The 16,975-nt window shown below is 42.5% G+C and overlaps 1 protein-coding gene across 11 annotated transcripts in view; it reads right to left on the bottom strand.

The window, feature by feature from the left end:
• Nucleotides 1–15,177, bottom strand: part of LOC105902430 (transcription factor 4) — a 153,127-nt gene extending 137,950 nt beyond the window's left edge. For 2 of the 11 annotated variants that reach the window (XM_031578423.2, XM_031578424.2), the window contains exons 1-3: nt 12,845–14,721; nt 12,528–12,566; nt 11,493–11,565 (exon numbers count right to left, since the gene is read on the bottom strand). In XM_031578423.2, the coding sequence (XP_031434283.1) occupies nt 11,493–11,565; nt 12,528–12,566; nt 12,845–12,946 (214 nt within the window). In that variant the 5' untranslated portion in view covers nt 12,947–14,721. The other 9 variants (XM_031578426.2, XM_031578431.2, XM_012830014.3 and 6 more) reach the window with 8 other exon arrangements.
• Between the last annotated feature and the right edge of the window lie 1,798 nt (nt 15,178–16,975).

The following is a 16,975-nucleotide window of genomic DNA, read 5'->3' as shown; positions in this document are numbered from 1 at the left end:
TTGTGTTTCTGCTTTACCTTACACACTTAACCATATCCACTCCAGCACAATGTATTCTCTTCCTACGCTCATATCAGAATTAATAATGTATTACAACGACAAATCACTAAATGCTGAAAAACTGCATTTGATATACTAAACACAGGAGCTCCAGCAAGCAGGCATGTATGTGTGTGCTTGCATGCACAGTGAACGCTGACTGAGACTATAAGCTATTATTTTAAGTTGTTGTTCTTATTATATTTGGTCATTGTTTTCTTTTAAACAACTACTACTACAAGTCTTGGGCGAAGGACTAGAGCAACAACAAAAACTGTCCTTTCACATTTTTCCCTCTTCTGTTCAAATCCAAATATCAACACACATCTGAGAGTAAGAAGGCAAACGCTTTAACAAACAGACAAACATTCTTTTAAATGTTCATTTACAACAGTTTAGCATGGTGAAAACAATTCACGCCATGTAGTTTAAATCTTCTCTTTTCCTGCGCTGTAAATGAAGCCTGGGAGACTCCTGCTAAGGTAGCACTACATTTAATTCACACTTTGGTTAAGAAAGTGCTAAAGACTCTTCTCTCTATCTGCTTTTTTTATGGCTGGCGACTAGGGAATGCTAGTGTGTGTGTCACGCCATCACATGTCCTCCTCAGGACGTGGGGCTCTTGGGGACTGTGTTTCTGGTCGCACCACCACAAATGAATGCAAACACATCTCAGCAGGCACCCTCCTTTAAATGCCTTCAAAGGAAACTTCAGAAACCTTGAAATAATGTCAACCAATTACTAAACTAGAGAGTATGGATCCAGCTTTAAGCCACTATGAGATACATTTCATTAATATGTACTGTTCAATAAATCTTAATGTCTTTCTGAAAATAGAAAATATTAGCCAGGACTTTATTCTGTCTTAAAATTGATATAATAAAGCACTGACTTGTCTGAAGATCTAAAGGAAAGGCACATGAGCCAACAAAGGGAACTGAAAACAACAAAGTCTCAAAGCCAAAGCTACACCTGTTCCCACAGACAGCCCACACAGGCCCTGACCATAACCCAGAGGGTGGAGGAGGAGGAGGAGGAGGAGGTGTGTGTGTGTGTGTGGGGAGGAAGTGTCAGATGTGGCAGTGCTGCTCATCCAGCTTTCAACACTATGATACAGTAGCAGCGGCAGAAGCAGCAGGCCTCACTGTGGAGTGTGTACTTCTCACTCAACCGTCGCCGGGTTCATGAAGCCAATACTATGTCTAGAAAAGTACTGGATGTGAGTGTCAGTGTGTGTTTCAGCTACTAAGATTAGGGAGAGGGCAAGGTCAAGTTGCTCTTCTACCCCTACTGTTTGGCAGTGTTACCATAGCGTCAAAAACGTGCTTGAGTGAAAAAGTCCAAGCTCATAAGACTGCATGTCAGAACTTGTCTTCTTAATAGCACAGAAGGCCTGCCCAGCAATCTCTGCATGTTCTCGAAGCAGTGCTGTGCTTAGTGCAGGTGTGCTAACTAATGGCCTGAGTAGACGAGGGCCATCCGATGGAGACTCGTCAGCACTGACGCTGAGCTAACGGCCTGAGTGGACGAGGACCATCCGATGGAGACTCGTCAGCACTGACGCTGAGCTAACTAACCAATGGCCTGAGTGGACGAGGGCCATCCGATGGAGACTCGTCAGCACTGACGCTGAGCTAATGGCCTGAGTGGACGAGGATCCGATGGAGACTCGTCAGCACTGACGCTGAGCTAACTAACCAATGGCCTGAGTGGACGAGGGCCATCCGATGGAGACTCCTCAGCACTGACGCTGAGATAACGGCCTGAGTGGACGAGGACCATCCGATGGAGACTCGTCAGCACTGACGCTGAGCTAACTAACCAATGGCCTGAGTGGACGAGGGCCATCCGATGGAGACTCGTCAGCACTGACGCTGAGCTAATGGCCTGAGTGGACGAGGATCCGATGGAGACTCGTCAGCACTGACGCTGAGCTAACTAACCAATGGCCTGAGTGGACGAGGGCCATCCGATGGAGACTCCTCAGCACTGACGCTGAGATAATGGCCTGAGTGGACGAGGACCATCCGATGGAGACTCGTCAGCACTGACGCTGAGCAGCATTTGCATGATCATTTCTCCTCCGCAGATGTTTACATCCAGTCTATTAGGATTCCCACAGCACTGGCCCAAACACAATTACTGCCATTAGGAGCCCAGAACAGGAGGCATCTCTGAGAATGACGGTGTGCTCTGCTCTACATGTGTGGGAGTGTGTGGGAGCGAGAGGAGGTACACACACAAACATGTGTTCACTTGTAAATGTGTTTGTGGGCCTGTGTGTGTGTGTGTTTGAGTGTGTTTAGAGGCGGTGTCCCTAAAGCCTGTCAGAACACATGACTGCAGGCTACACGCTTACACTGAGCAGAGCCCTCTGTCATTCTGCTTTACACATTACCCCAGCGCACCGTTCTTCCGCTCAATCACAGACCACACTCCCTGGGGAGCAGAAACCCCCCCCCCCCTTCTCTAGATCAACCCTGCTCACACACACACACACACACACACACACACACACACACACACGTTTGTAGACACGCAGTGGCACACAAATACCCTCAGCAGTACAGTTTTACAAAAAAGCAGAATAAGAGTGTGCGTGTGTATATGCATGTGCTGAGGTCGGTCGGTGTGTGTGTGTGTGTGTGTGTGTGTGTGTGTGTGTGTGTAAATGGCAGGGTTTGTTTTATTACTCCGTGCTGAACACCTGCAAACTTCCAGCAGAAAAAAAAAGAAAAGGAAAAAAAAGGAGGGGGAAAAAGACGAAGAGGAGAAAAAAAAGGCTTGCTGTTGGAACGCAGAGGCCAGACAAAAGCCTTTCATGTGAGAGAACTTCTGTGGGAATGACTTTACTGAAGCTCTGGTTACATTCCACTGTCCAGCTCTGCTCTAAGCGAACACCCCAAGATCTCTCACACACACACACACACACACACACACACACACACACACACACAGAGAAAACAGAAATGTGCCAGTTCCCAAAACAACACCGAAAAACAGACAAAAATAAAATACTCACTCCCATTCTCATTATCACTCAAAACTGGTAATGGTTCTGTGCCATCCTTGTAGAGATTTCACCTGCCAATACAAAGGCATCTTTTACATGCCTCTAAAAACAGCAGGACTAGACAAGCCTACTTGCTGTGCACACAATCCTACCAGTTACAGGAGGAGAAAATGCAGCAACACTTTGGGTACCCAACAACTTTGACAATTTATCACCCTTCTTTTCATCTGTTTAAGGCCAACGATTATCATAAGGGGATTCCAATACAAACTCAATCGTGCTTACTAACACACACACACACACACACACACACACAGAGCTTTCACTTGAAAGCAAAAAGAAAACAACAACGTAAAATCGTATTTATTGGATAATTGACTCTGAAATTGCTTCAAGCTGTTTGGAGATGGACGCTAAATAAGTGGTAGCGGGAGAAATTAGCCTTGAGGTTAAAAAATAGGGGGCAAAAAAAAGGAGTGCTGCTCTTTCCATCCTAAGCTGAGGTCGAAAGCCACACCAAAGAATGGACTTCCTCTTCCCAAAATAAATCACACACGCTCATCTGGTAATGCACACACTGAGAGAAAAAAAAACATCCTCCAAAAAACACATAGACGTATACACACAGATGCCTGCAAGCCTCAACACAAACAGACATAAATACATTACATAGACCATCCAGCACTCGCAAACAAATACATGCACACAGTTTAAAGGGATGTACACACAGTGGCACGAACACAGACACTCACACAAAACAGATGCGCAAAGACGCACCCAGACATTTGGACACTCTCCCTTACACCAACACAGATTCACACACACACACACACACACACACACACACACACACACACGTAGTGCTACTCCACATCCTGACAGGGTGGAATGCGAGGGGGAGATCAATGTGGCAGCAGCACACACACACACACACACACACACACACACACACACACACACACACACACACAAAGCACAGGGAGCAGCAGCCAGATGTTAGACCAACGATGGAAATAGCAGAAGAGCAAGGCTGCAGACACTCACAAAGGCGTGCACTCACCAAGCCAACCAGCCAGTGTCCAACTGCGTACCATCACATTTAGACAAACATATGCTGAACCCCAAATACACACATGCAAAAAGAAAACCTATTATGTGTACAACCACTCAAACAATTACACTCACCCCAACACAAACTCTGTGTGACTGACACAAACAATCTCTCTCTCTCTCTCTCTCTCTCTCTCTCTCTCTCTCTCTCTCTCTCTCTCTCTCTCTCTCTCTCTCTCTCTCTCTCTCTCTCTCTCTCTCTCTCTCTCTCTCTCTCTCTCTCTCTCTCTCTCTCTCTCTCTCTCTCTCTCTCTCTCTCTCTCTCTCTCTCTCTCTTCCGTCAGCCCACCACAGTGGCTCTCCTTCCCCTCAGCCTCAGCCTGACGTCAGCGCTCATCTGGCCTGTTCTCCAGCTCATCTCACTGAACCTCTCACAGGCCCCATCAGGCCTGACCACATCCTCAGGGGGACACCTCTCAGGCACCACCTCTCAGGCCCCACCACAGAACAGCATGTGAGCAGACCCAGGCAGACCCAGGCAGACCCAGGCAGACCGGCACAGAAGAGAGGGAAAGAACCTCAAATCTAAGCTCACCCATCTTGCTTCTTCACTCTTGCAGCTACGCTGAACAAAATGTCAGAGTTACTGACGACACCTGAAAAGGGAGAACCCATTTTAGGGTTAACACTGCAGCAACACTGATGGCCTACACAGCTCTGTAGGGAAGCTGATTCATCCAAGGCATCCACAACAAACCTGTTCCAATCAGCCACTAAGGTTGGGAGCCAAACCTCGGTTGCAAATTAGACCTGAAACCAATATGCCAAGTGCTGCGTATCCATAAAATAAAAAATAACAATTTCAGTTAGTTTATCACAAAAAAAACGTCATTATTGCAAACAAAGGCTACATACATCTGCAAGGACGAATAGGAGCTAGCATGCATGGCAGTGTGAAAGATGGGCCACGGCGAACGGTTGAAAGTGTGGCTTCACTTTAGAAAGAAAAAGAATGACAAGGCAGAGTGCAATGCATATGGGAAGCAAACTAGTCTAAACTAGGTTGCACACCAAATCTGACCAAACATTTAAGGCAGCACTGCATCAATCTAAAACTTTGTATGGTGTTTGACATCTTGTGGTCTCCAAGCGGAGTGTATCCGGCAGCGCTGGGAGCACCTCCAGTAAAGCCAGGGACAGCTAGCCGCATCACCCCATTCTTGTTAGCAATAAAGGGAAAGCTGACCAAAGAGAAAACTGAGTATCACAGAGCGTGAACAGCATTTGTGGTGAAAGGGCTACATCCCTTCTCAGTTCTCGAATCTTCACCATTTAGGTAGTGTCACCAGAACACCAAACTGGTCCCTCCAAAACAACTGGCAGTTAGTTTACTTAACTGCTTTAAAATTGATTTGTATCCATTATTCAAGATCTTTTTAATGCTCTGTGCATCATACGTTTTTATTGTATGTATTTAGTAAATACTAATAAACACTAAATACTATTAATTCTTTTAAGCGTTAACTGAACAAAATTCAAACAATCCTCAACCCACATATCAGCCACTAATTAGAGACCCCCCAGGGCATTGGAAGGAATATCTCGTCTTCCTTTTGTTGTCTTTCCTATTGGAAAGGCTCAATGTGTCCCATCAACCTTATGTAAGCAAGGACATAAATGAAAAACAAATAACTGAAAATGAACACACTAAATACAAAACATGACAGGGTGAGCGCCCAATCTGACAACACAATAAAAACAGTAATGCACACGCACAAATGTGTATTAACTCTTCCGTCCCTGGTGCGTCCCAGCAGCAGAAGGCACTAGAGGTGTTCATGTAGACTCACACAAAGAAGGGGGGGGGGAGAGTGACAGTGATAGAGAGAGTGAGAGTGAGAGAGAGAGGGAAAGAGAGGAAAAAAGAGAAAGAGAGAGCCAAGGCCTCAACATCTGAACACTACAAAGCTCAGGTGGCAAACAGCAGAGTCTATCAGCCAAATCCAGCACCACTAAGGGACAGGCCCTGAACCTGGTCCTTCCAGGCATGGCCATAGGACACAAACAACACATACACACCTTTAGCTTTTAATCCGAGTCCTGGCACAAAAATGGCACAATTGCTCTCCCACTTAGAAGAACACAAATGTCCTTATTTCTTAGAAGACTGCCTTTAATGGCAAGACAAATGAATAGTTTGTATGTAAAACAAATCATAGACAACCCATACTATGAACCCATACTATATACTTCATCAAAAATGAAAAGAAAAAAAAAGACTAAAAAAAACTAAAATGTAGCACATCTTTTAGAGAGACGCTTACCAATGTAATCTCCTTGATGCTAGTATATTGTATTTTTGGGCTTAGGTATTGGGATCTTCTGAATCTACTGTAGAAACAATAGGATCTTTGGAATCAATTGATGAAAGAGAAATGTAAGATAGATGGGGGGGCTTTTTTTGTAGGAGGCTTGAAGAATAACATTTACCCAAGCTAAGCTTCTGAAGAATTGTCTGAAGCCTAAAACTGCTTGAAAATCGAATGTCTTTCTCCTGTTTTCACAAATGTGAAATATGACCGTATTCTCCAAGAAATATGGCTTAATGTCAAAATCGCTATTGAAGTGTCAAGGGGAAGTTTAAAAGAAAGGTTGATCAGCATTAATGTGAATTATTTAACACAAACCAAATATAGTGACCCAGACACGCATCTTTTCACTTCTATCTGTTGTTGAATTTATTTTTAAAGGTTAATCTTCAAAATGTGCACTAACCTCACATTAACAAAGCCTTCACAGATTAGTGAAAGAAAATGACCCTTCCAGGGTTCTCTCATCCCTCTGCCAGCGCCACATCGCATGCAGTCTCTCTTCGGACTGGCACCTCAACCAGGAATAGCTCTTGATGGGGCCACGCTGAAAAGAACAAGGATCCTCCCTCACCGTAATCCCTGTCTGGGTGATGATTTTTCCATGAAACATTCCCAGCTGTGTGAGTGACATTCCCCCACATTCCCGGTGGGGAGGTGGCAAATTCCAGGCTATGTGTTCTTTCAGGGCCAGCCTCCGGGCCGACGATGTGGCGACACACAAAAACATTATCAAAGCTTTGAAAATCCACCAGCACACCCTGATGCACAGCATGGGCCGATGGAAACACACCGACAAAACGGCACACCGCTGCATGTGACATGCTAGCATTAGCCTCCGACATGCTTGGATCCAACCTGCCACGGCACTCTGCTGTCTCACTCTTATATAAACCAAAACAGTCAACCAAACTAGCCTTGTGCCTTAATTAAAGTTCCCTATTACAGAGTGTGCTGTTTCACCTATGGAGTTAATTACAAGCCAAGTTGACATTCTCGTGTCTTTATTTTCCAAAGAGCTAATTATGCTTTTTTCAGTCCTTTTGTTTATTCTCACTTTTTCTGTATTCTACCTTCATCTGAGCAGGTGCAGCCACGAGTGTGGTTGTATCCTGATGCAGAGTGAGAATCAGTATTCAACTAAGACAGCTTCCACAGTGTGGGAGATCTACTGGGGGACCTCCGACCCAGCCAACAACTCAGATGTTGTCCACATGACAATGGATATTTTGAAAACAATGTTTTTCCTTTGTGTTTTCAAAAAGATTTGCATCCACATGACAACATTTTGACACTTCAAACACAAAAACGTTTGCTAGCTAGGTTCTTGCATAACCTACGCTGCAAGTTATATCCTACAGCTAAACAAGGTTATTATCAAAGCAATGACACTACGAGACGAAGTAAATCATTTAACATCAGCAATCATGGTTTGGGCCAACAGAATTTCCCCAGTTAAGTGTGCCTACCCTCCTTAAAGTTGCTGGCATTTAGCGTCACTTTATATCAAACAAACCCAGAAAAGGCTTTGGCCACTGATGTTCCCAATCGATTACATCCTCCACGTATAATAATACGTATAATAATACAACATGGCTGACAAGCATGATGTGTCTGACGATCAACAATAGATTTTCTAATCATTGCCACTGACGACGTGGCGGAGGTTTTCGAGGGCACAGCTCAACCTTCATGGAGAATAAAAGGTGACTGGATAAAGATGGAGCTGTGTCGTCACCATTCTCAAAAGCTATATGGGTTGCGCTTTCAAAAAATCTCCACTCTATTATCGTGTGGACCAAAGGCCAAAACGCAACAGAAACGCTGTTTTCACTATTCGAGTGGACACCACCTCAACCTGGCCTCCCTGATTACTTAACGATCTGAAGCTCTTTGTTCAAAATTTTCACTGGTACAGACCAATTAGCATCATAAGACAGTAATGCATGTATGAAGCAACAAACTATATTTTCCAATAATGCTTGCCGTTTCCACAAAGCCCTGATGATAGTGCAGATGCATCATATCATCCAGTAACCCATGTAGACAGCGGTCTCGATTCTTTACATAACCTCTTACTGAAATGACTGCAAACAGCAGAATCTACATTATTCTGAAGTCAACACCACTGTCTCTCAATGTCTCAATTTGAGTGCATACACCTACTGGCATAAATACCAATTAACTCCAAAGGTCACACTCTTTTAAACAATGTTACATCATTTTAAACAAAACAATGACATTGTCCTACTTGATTACTTTCCATCAAATGTCAAACAAAAAGACTGTTGAATATGAGAAACAAACAGTAGAACCACACCATAACCATAGCACCTGCACAAGAACTCCAGGAAATACTATGTCATCCACTCTTAAAGTTGGATGAAAAGATGGATGAAATTGCCTGCACTCTACTATAAACAAGAATTAGGATTCATTATTAAGAAGTTTCCATAAATTCCACAAACTGATCAAAAAGCTTCTAACTTGCAGCCCACAGCACCCTGTGTCTCAAGCAGCTGAAGGTTGCTAGCCTGCCTCTGCTCCTAGCTGGGAGGAGGCTGAGCATCTCTGCCTCTGCTCCTAGCTATGATGAGGCTGAGCATCTCTGCCTCTGCTCCTAGATATGATGAGGCTGAGCATCTCTGCCTCTGCTCCTAGCTATGATGAGGCTGAGCATCTCTGCCTCCAGCGCCTGAGCGTTTGGTCTGCTCGCCTCTCTGGGTGGAAGGAAAGCTTCCAGAGCGATACCAAACCATCCAGTACTATAAGCACACTAAAATGAAATCACAACAGCACACAGAAGGGATTACTGACATACCAAAAAAGTGAGCTTATACTAATGGCCCCTGGTAAAAGACACACAACACCTTCCACTGCCATCCACCTTTTTACATCTCTCTCCTCTATTCTCTTCTGAGGGAGCAAAGACCTGAAAGAGGCTGAGATTCAGAAACAAGCCTGAAAAATATTATCGTTATTAACACAGCAATTATTAGTATTAAATCATAAATAGTACTAATAATATACCTATTATAGCTAAAATGTCTATTAATTCCTAATCCGATGCACAATTAAAGCATGCCTCTATGTTTCTCTCTCTCTCTCCCCCCCCCCCACCTTCCTCTCGCTCTCAGAAACACACACACACAAACTCAGTCTTTAAGTCGTTCTGCTCTCTGAGAACAAGACAAAGACAGACTCTCAGTGGTAAAGAGGTGGTGGGAGGAGGAGAGAAATCAAGTATTAAGTGACTGTTTCCCTTGGCTTCATCTATATTTTGAATGCAATCAGACCCTTTTGAGTGACAAGCATGACCACCACAGATTGGAGTGAAAAGCGTGAGGGAGTGCGGCAGGCAGGCTGGTGGGGAGCTCTTTATCTGTCTGGGTACAAGTGCATCAAACAGGAGCAGGATATTATTAAAACACTCTTACTCTTCACTGTGACTTAATAAGCTATGCCGATTAAGAGAACAAAAATATGGCAAGCGATCAGGCCTATCTGCCTGCACCCAAATTTCAGCGTCGCGGCGGGGTTGGCACGGGCAGTGCTGAGCGGCGCGGGTTGTGTAAGCCCAGTGCCATCCTGCTCACAAAAGGAAAAGAAGACGCCAGGAATGGATTTGGTGCTCTCCTTTCCTTTTTTTTCTTTTGACATCCTTATGAACCCTTCCAATGCTGCTGTTCTAGCTAGAAGATAAATAAAATAAATATAGGCCTAACATATGTGACCAGCACACATTTATAGGACTTACACAGGCCTCCCCTATTTGTCAGTTCACACTTTATGAAACATTTCCTTTTTTTTTGCGTGCCAACTGCAAGTTGCATGGCAACAAGGTACAGTGGATTCAGCCCCCCCCCCCAATCCACCCCCTTCGTCGACTTCCCAACAGTGAAAAACTGCCACACAATTCACGGGAAAACACAGGATTCAAGGGGTGGGGGTGGCACGGGAATGCCAACATCCCAAACAGGGTAAATCTGGAAAGGTTCAGCTCAACCTTGAAAGAATCAGCACAGCGACGGTCCATATACTTCCAAAAATAAAAAGTGAACCTGAGTAATTCCATACCCTGCTGCCACTGTTTTGTTTTTTTATATATATTTTTTTTCCTACAAAAGTAGTAGCCAGTAGCAGCTCAGTTACTGATATTGTCAAGACTATGATTTTCTTCCTGCTGCAAAACACTTCACAAAAAGAAATATATCAGAAAAAATGACTTAGTCATATCAGTTCATGACTACAACTGTGGTAAAAAAAAATCCTTGAGTTTTCAAACACATACCCATAATCCCAATAAACCTACATTATCACATAAAAGGGCCGCAAGTCATGTATACAAATACTGTAAAAAAAAAAATACTACAATTAATCTTGAATGCTGCAACAACCTAAATTCATTTTCAAATTTAGATTTCATACACAACAGTTCATTCTGTTACAATAATTAGGAAACTTATGAAAAAAGATATGTTACAGTGGAGCACTCAATGAGGACATAAGAAATGACAAACTAAGAAATATCTCTTTGACCACGGTGTGTATAAGCAGGAAGTGTGATGAACTGGTTCTGTGCACTGAGCCCAATCTACAGCTGATGATCATTGCGTATGCATTTCACCTGCTAAACAGGAAGACAACAAACTGCTGGTCCATCCCCCCAAACGACACATGGCCTGTCCATCGCTCAATTCAATATCACAAACAAGAGCATCAAGTCCAGAAACAATCGATCTATCCGTCACTGATTAGGCTACTTACGAGGACATTCCGCAACTTAGAGACCGCGAATCGTTAGTCGTGAAGACCGTGTTCTATTTGATTTATCTTTTTCGCCACACGCTGAAACTCATCTGAAAGCAGAGCGCAACGCCGCTCGATGCACAAAGCAAAAAGTAGAGCGTACAGTGTTGATTCGAGACATGTGTTCAACCAGAGTAATTTCGAGACAAAGACATTGGCGTGAGCTGTGCGTCTGCATGTTTGACATATCATGGAAATGTGACTGACGTACTTGAGCCGGTGAAATGTCCACTCCCGAGCGAGGTCGGTCCGTTCTTTCCACTGCTTACGGGGGGAGAAAACATCTAGGAAAACAAGGATGCAAAAAACACAACTGTGAAAGTCCCTCTTATTACACAAATAATCTTAAATGCATTTTGACTGTTTACAGTAGCCGTAGCTTTAACAAAATGTATGTATATCAAATCACAGAAAACCCCACGAAGAGTAGCCTAAACTGCCTTGCATTTTTTTTCAATGCAGGCTTATGTAAACACACTAACAAAACCTAGAAAACGGCGTTCTCCTTAAACCCTGCCATTTGCTCATGTCAAATAGAATGTACCTTATAATTAAAAAAAAAAAAAAAAAAAAAGTCTAGTTATTATTTTTACTGATCCCTAGTCCAGATTAGCCTTCACCAGACTCCACATAAAACGACTTCAATAATTCAACAACCTATCAATCATCAACAGATAATATATTACGGTGCTGGATACATTTACTAAGAAAAAAAGTATCAAACTTTAAATAGTAGGAATAGGCTACATAAGCGTCAACGTTGCTATAATTTACAGAGTTCAAGCCTAGTTTCAATTGTCAAGCAGCCTACATACCGTAGCCTTTGACTTTTCTTCGGCAAAGCTAAATTGACCGAGAGCCCATATAGGTTAAAAAAAATGGCCGAAGGAAATATTTCCTGTAGCCCATAAACTTCCCAAAACCATTTCTCAAAGTCAAATATTTCACACGGTTTATCTATTTAGCGGTGAAGGGGAAGTTCGGGGCTTCATGAGTGGTAGAAGCAGACACAAACACAAGGGAAAGCATCCGCTTGTACCACGACATGAAGCCGCGACCGTTCCCCTAATCTCACCACACCGACATGCTCCTACTTTCACTGGGACAATGCGGGGATTTCACTGTCTCAAAAAGCTGTCAATGACATGACAATATGCACAACACGTCTGTGTTCAAAACGTAAATATAACAGATATCAATCTATAAAAGAATAAAATAAGAAAAATACTTAAGTGTGATATACTACCATTGGTGTTGGGAACATTTTCAAATCGCTGTTTCGCATCTATAAGACAACAAAATTACTAATGCAATATCATATTTCTCTAAACATGCTTTGGAAAAACACTTCATGATGTAAACGACATTTTTAAAACTTTCTTAAGTCAAATTATTTACGGTAGGCTAGATTACAGGCGTACATGTGTAAAACACTTTAAAAGACAAATGCCTCACATCTGATTTATACCACAGTACATAGCCATACGTAAATCAAAACGTAAACATTTAGCGATAGTGCGGGATCATTTTATTGATACTAGGATATGCACAACAATTGCTTACCGCGCTGAAATCCAATAAGTCGCTTAGTTCTTTGTCTGTCCCTAAGGCAGCCATTCGCTGTTGGTGATGCATTTTAGCAAAATCACACAAACCTAAAAACATGGAAACAAATTGCGGTCAGAAGACGCCCGGTCTCGCACTGACAAGGAGGAGGGGGGACCTAATCACTATTTCAGATCTTCCTCAAAATCCACAGAGGACCACAGTCGCAAGATTCCACTTTGCGCTTAAAACCCTATTCTTTCTCAGCGCCCCATCACGCAACAGGAGGTTAACTTCAAATGAATGAATCCAGAATAAACGATCAGATTGAAGATGAGTGAAATTAAAACAAGACTTTCCCAAGTCCAGCTCCGCTCAATACGCAGGTTAAACGGAGGATCTCGCGCCGACAACCCCGTGGAAAGAAAACAAATATATAAATAAATAAATAGTCTATAAAACCAGCGGAAAATCGGGATCAAAAGAGATAGCTAGCTGGCTATAGCAGAGTGTAACAAGGGTGGTTGGACGCTGAGAAATATCTCTGAAAAGGACGGTGTTCATGAAGCGTACTTTAAAAATAATTGTAGGCTTCCCTTCAGTCGAGTTAAAGCACCATGTGCACTCGTGAATGATGTGTTTGTACAGCCACCTAGCTACCTTTTCACATAACGATACCTTTAACACGGATGATGGCAGCGATGGATTAATCTATAGCAATGCCAGACAAATGAAGGGAAATGTGATTATGTGCTTTATTGTGACATGGAAGTGCAAACATGCTATAGCTTTAAGTGGCTCATGTTAAATAGCGCTAGTTTATACGACTGCGCGCCTAGTCAAGTGAGTGGATGACTAGCCCCGCGGACTGTCAACAACCATTTAAAGCATAGGATAGGCTACTCTATTCGCCCACAGCGATCTTTTTCGGTTTTGATAAAAAAAAAGAATTAGGGCCTTATGACGTGACCATGAACCGCAAAAGTGTCAAAACTCTACAAATGACCTAAAGCCACGCATCGGGTGCTTTTGAAAGCCTTACTGTGGCTATCACCTTTCTTAACAACGTCGCTGCATGAATTCCAACCGCGGTCCAAGCAAACAGTGTAGGCTACTCATCACATCTGTGGCTTTCGGGTCGGCTACCCACTGCTGTAGGTTTCGCCAGTCTCTTTGACAATACTTTTAACAATATAGAAAGCGGCTTATACATACTTACGCTAATATTGTTTAATTTAAACTTTAAACTTTCAGAAGTTTGTTCGCAAGAGCTTGCATCACAGAAAACTAGACAACGTTTGTGATGCTGACTGCATTAATAATGATATGCAGGGTGAATTCCAGTTCTGTCAAATGTTTAGCGCTTAGCAAATTGGCTGTGGATGTCCTTGTGTTATGACCATTCTAGAGTCAAATGAATGTGTTAAAATAACTGAAGTCAAATGTATTCCATGCCATTGTCTGAGCAGACGGACCTGTCTAGATGAAATTAATACGCACGCTCTCTTTTCTTCATGGTGACAGTATACGCGTTCAGTACCCTAACGTTACTGGATGAGAAAAAAAATACAGGTGCGCTAAATTCGTCTAATTGACTAGCGTTACTCTTGTTTCTATTCCCAACTTCTAACTTTCAGAGACATGGATAGTTTTTGAGACTTACAAAAAGTTTAAACAGGACTTGTTATTAGTCTACGCGGTCAACATGCTCACACGAGTTGTGCATGTTTTCGAGTAGACTAAAACATGGACTTGAACTAACCGTTAATTACTTACGTCAACCAGTTTGGGGGAAAGGTTGACATTAGAGTTTAAGTAACTTAACATAGGTAGCTAGCCAGCAACAAAACAATCTCATACTTCATCAGAGTAACCCTGGATGACAATGTCATTTGGAGAGTGAAAGAATTTACCTTAGTTTTGAAGCTATGTTACTCCACAAGAAAACAAAAATGCTGTTATGTGTTAACTACCAGTCAACGCAAATTTAGCCAAGTTAGGTAAACGCAAAATACTTTTTTGAGGCTTGCTAGCTAGCGAGCTAGCTAGCGAAAATCTTTCTCCGACAGCGATGTGAAATGCTGGCTACATTTGCTTTAAAACACCGTGTAGGTTCCGACTATGACAATTTTGTGGCAAACGTTGACTTGTATCCAAAATTCCCCGATAGTGCAATTTTACGCTTCTTTTTATACTCCATGTAGTTAGCTACAGAGCTACCTTGCCACTTTCCATTGCTCTAACGTTAGTCCTGAAGCTGTTCAGCTGCATGTCAGACAAGCGCATGCAAGCAGCAAGTCTCTTCCACATCCGGGACATGCATCACCCTCCAACTTCGGGTCATATTTAATGACGTCGTAGAATGAAGAGATCTCATTTTTCTGCAAGTCCCCATTTCCTTCAGTGTACAATTTCTAATAGTCAGATAATATTTGCAGGTGTGGCATTGCTTACTTTTTAACCTACATAACAATACAAGAGTATTTGTGAATTGGTAAAACTAGCGCAATAGGCCATTGTATGTAGGCCTAAGAAACAAACTTACATTGACCATACATAGACGAGAATAAATTAGCCAACCTCTGCTCGAGTGTCATAATTCACTTAACATAGAGAAATGTCTCGGACCTTAAACAAGCAGAATCAACAGACTTTATTACAATGTAGACTTGTGAGTTCCAGGGATGCTTTAGTCATACAGAGGCTATATACAGTAATTCGTAGCCTATACAGCATACAATGTATCCATCATGTTATCCCCGAATAAAAGCCTAAACTGGACAGTTGTACTGAGGAGTGCAGTCAATCAGCTTTTGCAAATATTTCACTGGACTGCAATGGGAAGATAAAAGACAATGTGTTCACTGAGGGAGGACCAATCTATTTATAACCTTACAATGTGAAAGTAATACCTTTTAGCTTCCTATTAAGAAGATCTTGAGGACTCACACTAAGCTTTTAAGCCTGTGACATGGCTTGCTGCATGTAGATCCTGGAGTGGCAAAGCAAATTTTAACTTTTTTATGAAAACTCAGTTATTTTGTCAATCATAATGAAATAGGTTACAAAGAATTAAACGGCATTGTGTCATTTTGATGCATTTTAAAATACTGTTTAAGGTCTTTTTTTCCTAGATTTATGCGTTTCTGATGGAGAGCATCTCATTTAAAGCTCCCTCACTAATAACATTGCCATTGAGCACAAAGCCAGTGACTCACTCGCGTGGATGAGAGATTTAATCAAAGGCTGGACTGAATCCTCAATTATTAGAGGATCTGTACACTCTTAGTAGGTCAGTGTTATTTCAAGAGAAACTTTGGGGTATCATACCACAATTAATGACTAAAACAAGCAGACAGCATAAAGAAGGAAAGTCACACACCCTTGACCGTAAAGCATTAATGTACAGATGATGGAAAAACAAGGGTAGACCTCAGAAACAACAAGATAAGCGATGAAGATTGTCCTGATTTCCACTGATGTTATGCTATACTGACATGAGAGTAATGTGTATACTACAAAATACTCAGGGCCACCCATATATGACTTCCTCTATTGATTAGGGGATAAAACAGTAACAAAGTTTATGTAATTCTACTTTTTCTTACGTGTAGTTTCTGAGTTTCTGAATCTTTGCTATAGAAAACATAACAAAAATGTTGTTTCTACGACATAAATATTATAACTTTCCCAGTGTGTGAACTGCAGAGGAAGGTGTTTAGGACTAAGTGGAACAATGAAAGGTATATGAAGTTAAGTGTTGAAACACCATGCAAGGCTGTTCCACAGCCAATGTGGTCATACATCGGCTAAAATCAAATTTCAGGTTTTTTTTAAAAAAGGCTGAGACTCACAACTAGGGGTGAGTCACTGGAAAGAAATAATATCATAAACACAGTGCTAGAGCCCGTGGTCTGAAAACATGGGGTTGTGCCAAGCACCTGTGGAAGCATACAGCTGCAAAGCAGAGGGAACAGCAGAGGAAGTGTAAACCTCGGCTAATACCCTTTGATTCCGGGCTGCACTCTGGGTTTGGGGATTGGATTTCAGCACATTCCTCCCCATGGCCCTCCCACCAGGGGACTGACCACAGGCATCTTCAGTTTCAGCAATTAAAGAGATGTTCCTAACAGGCTGTTGTCATTCCGA

Source organism: Clupea harengus, chromosome 12 (genome assembly GCF_900700415.2).
Source record: "Clupea harengus chromosome 12, Ch_v2.0.2, whole genome shotgun sequence".
NCBI lineage: Eukaryota > Metazoa > Chordata > Actinopteri > Clupeiformes > Clupeidae > Clupea > Clupea harengus.
This window is presented reverse-complemented; position numbering and strand designations above follow the sequence as displayed.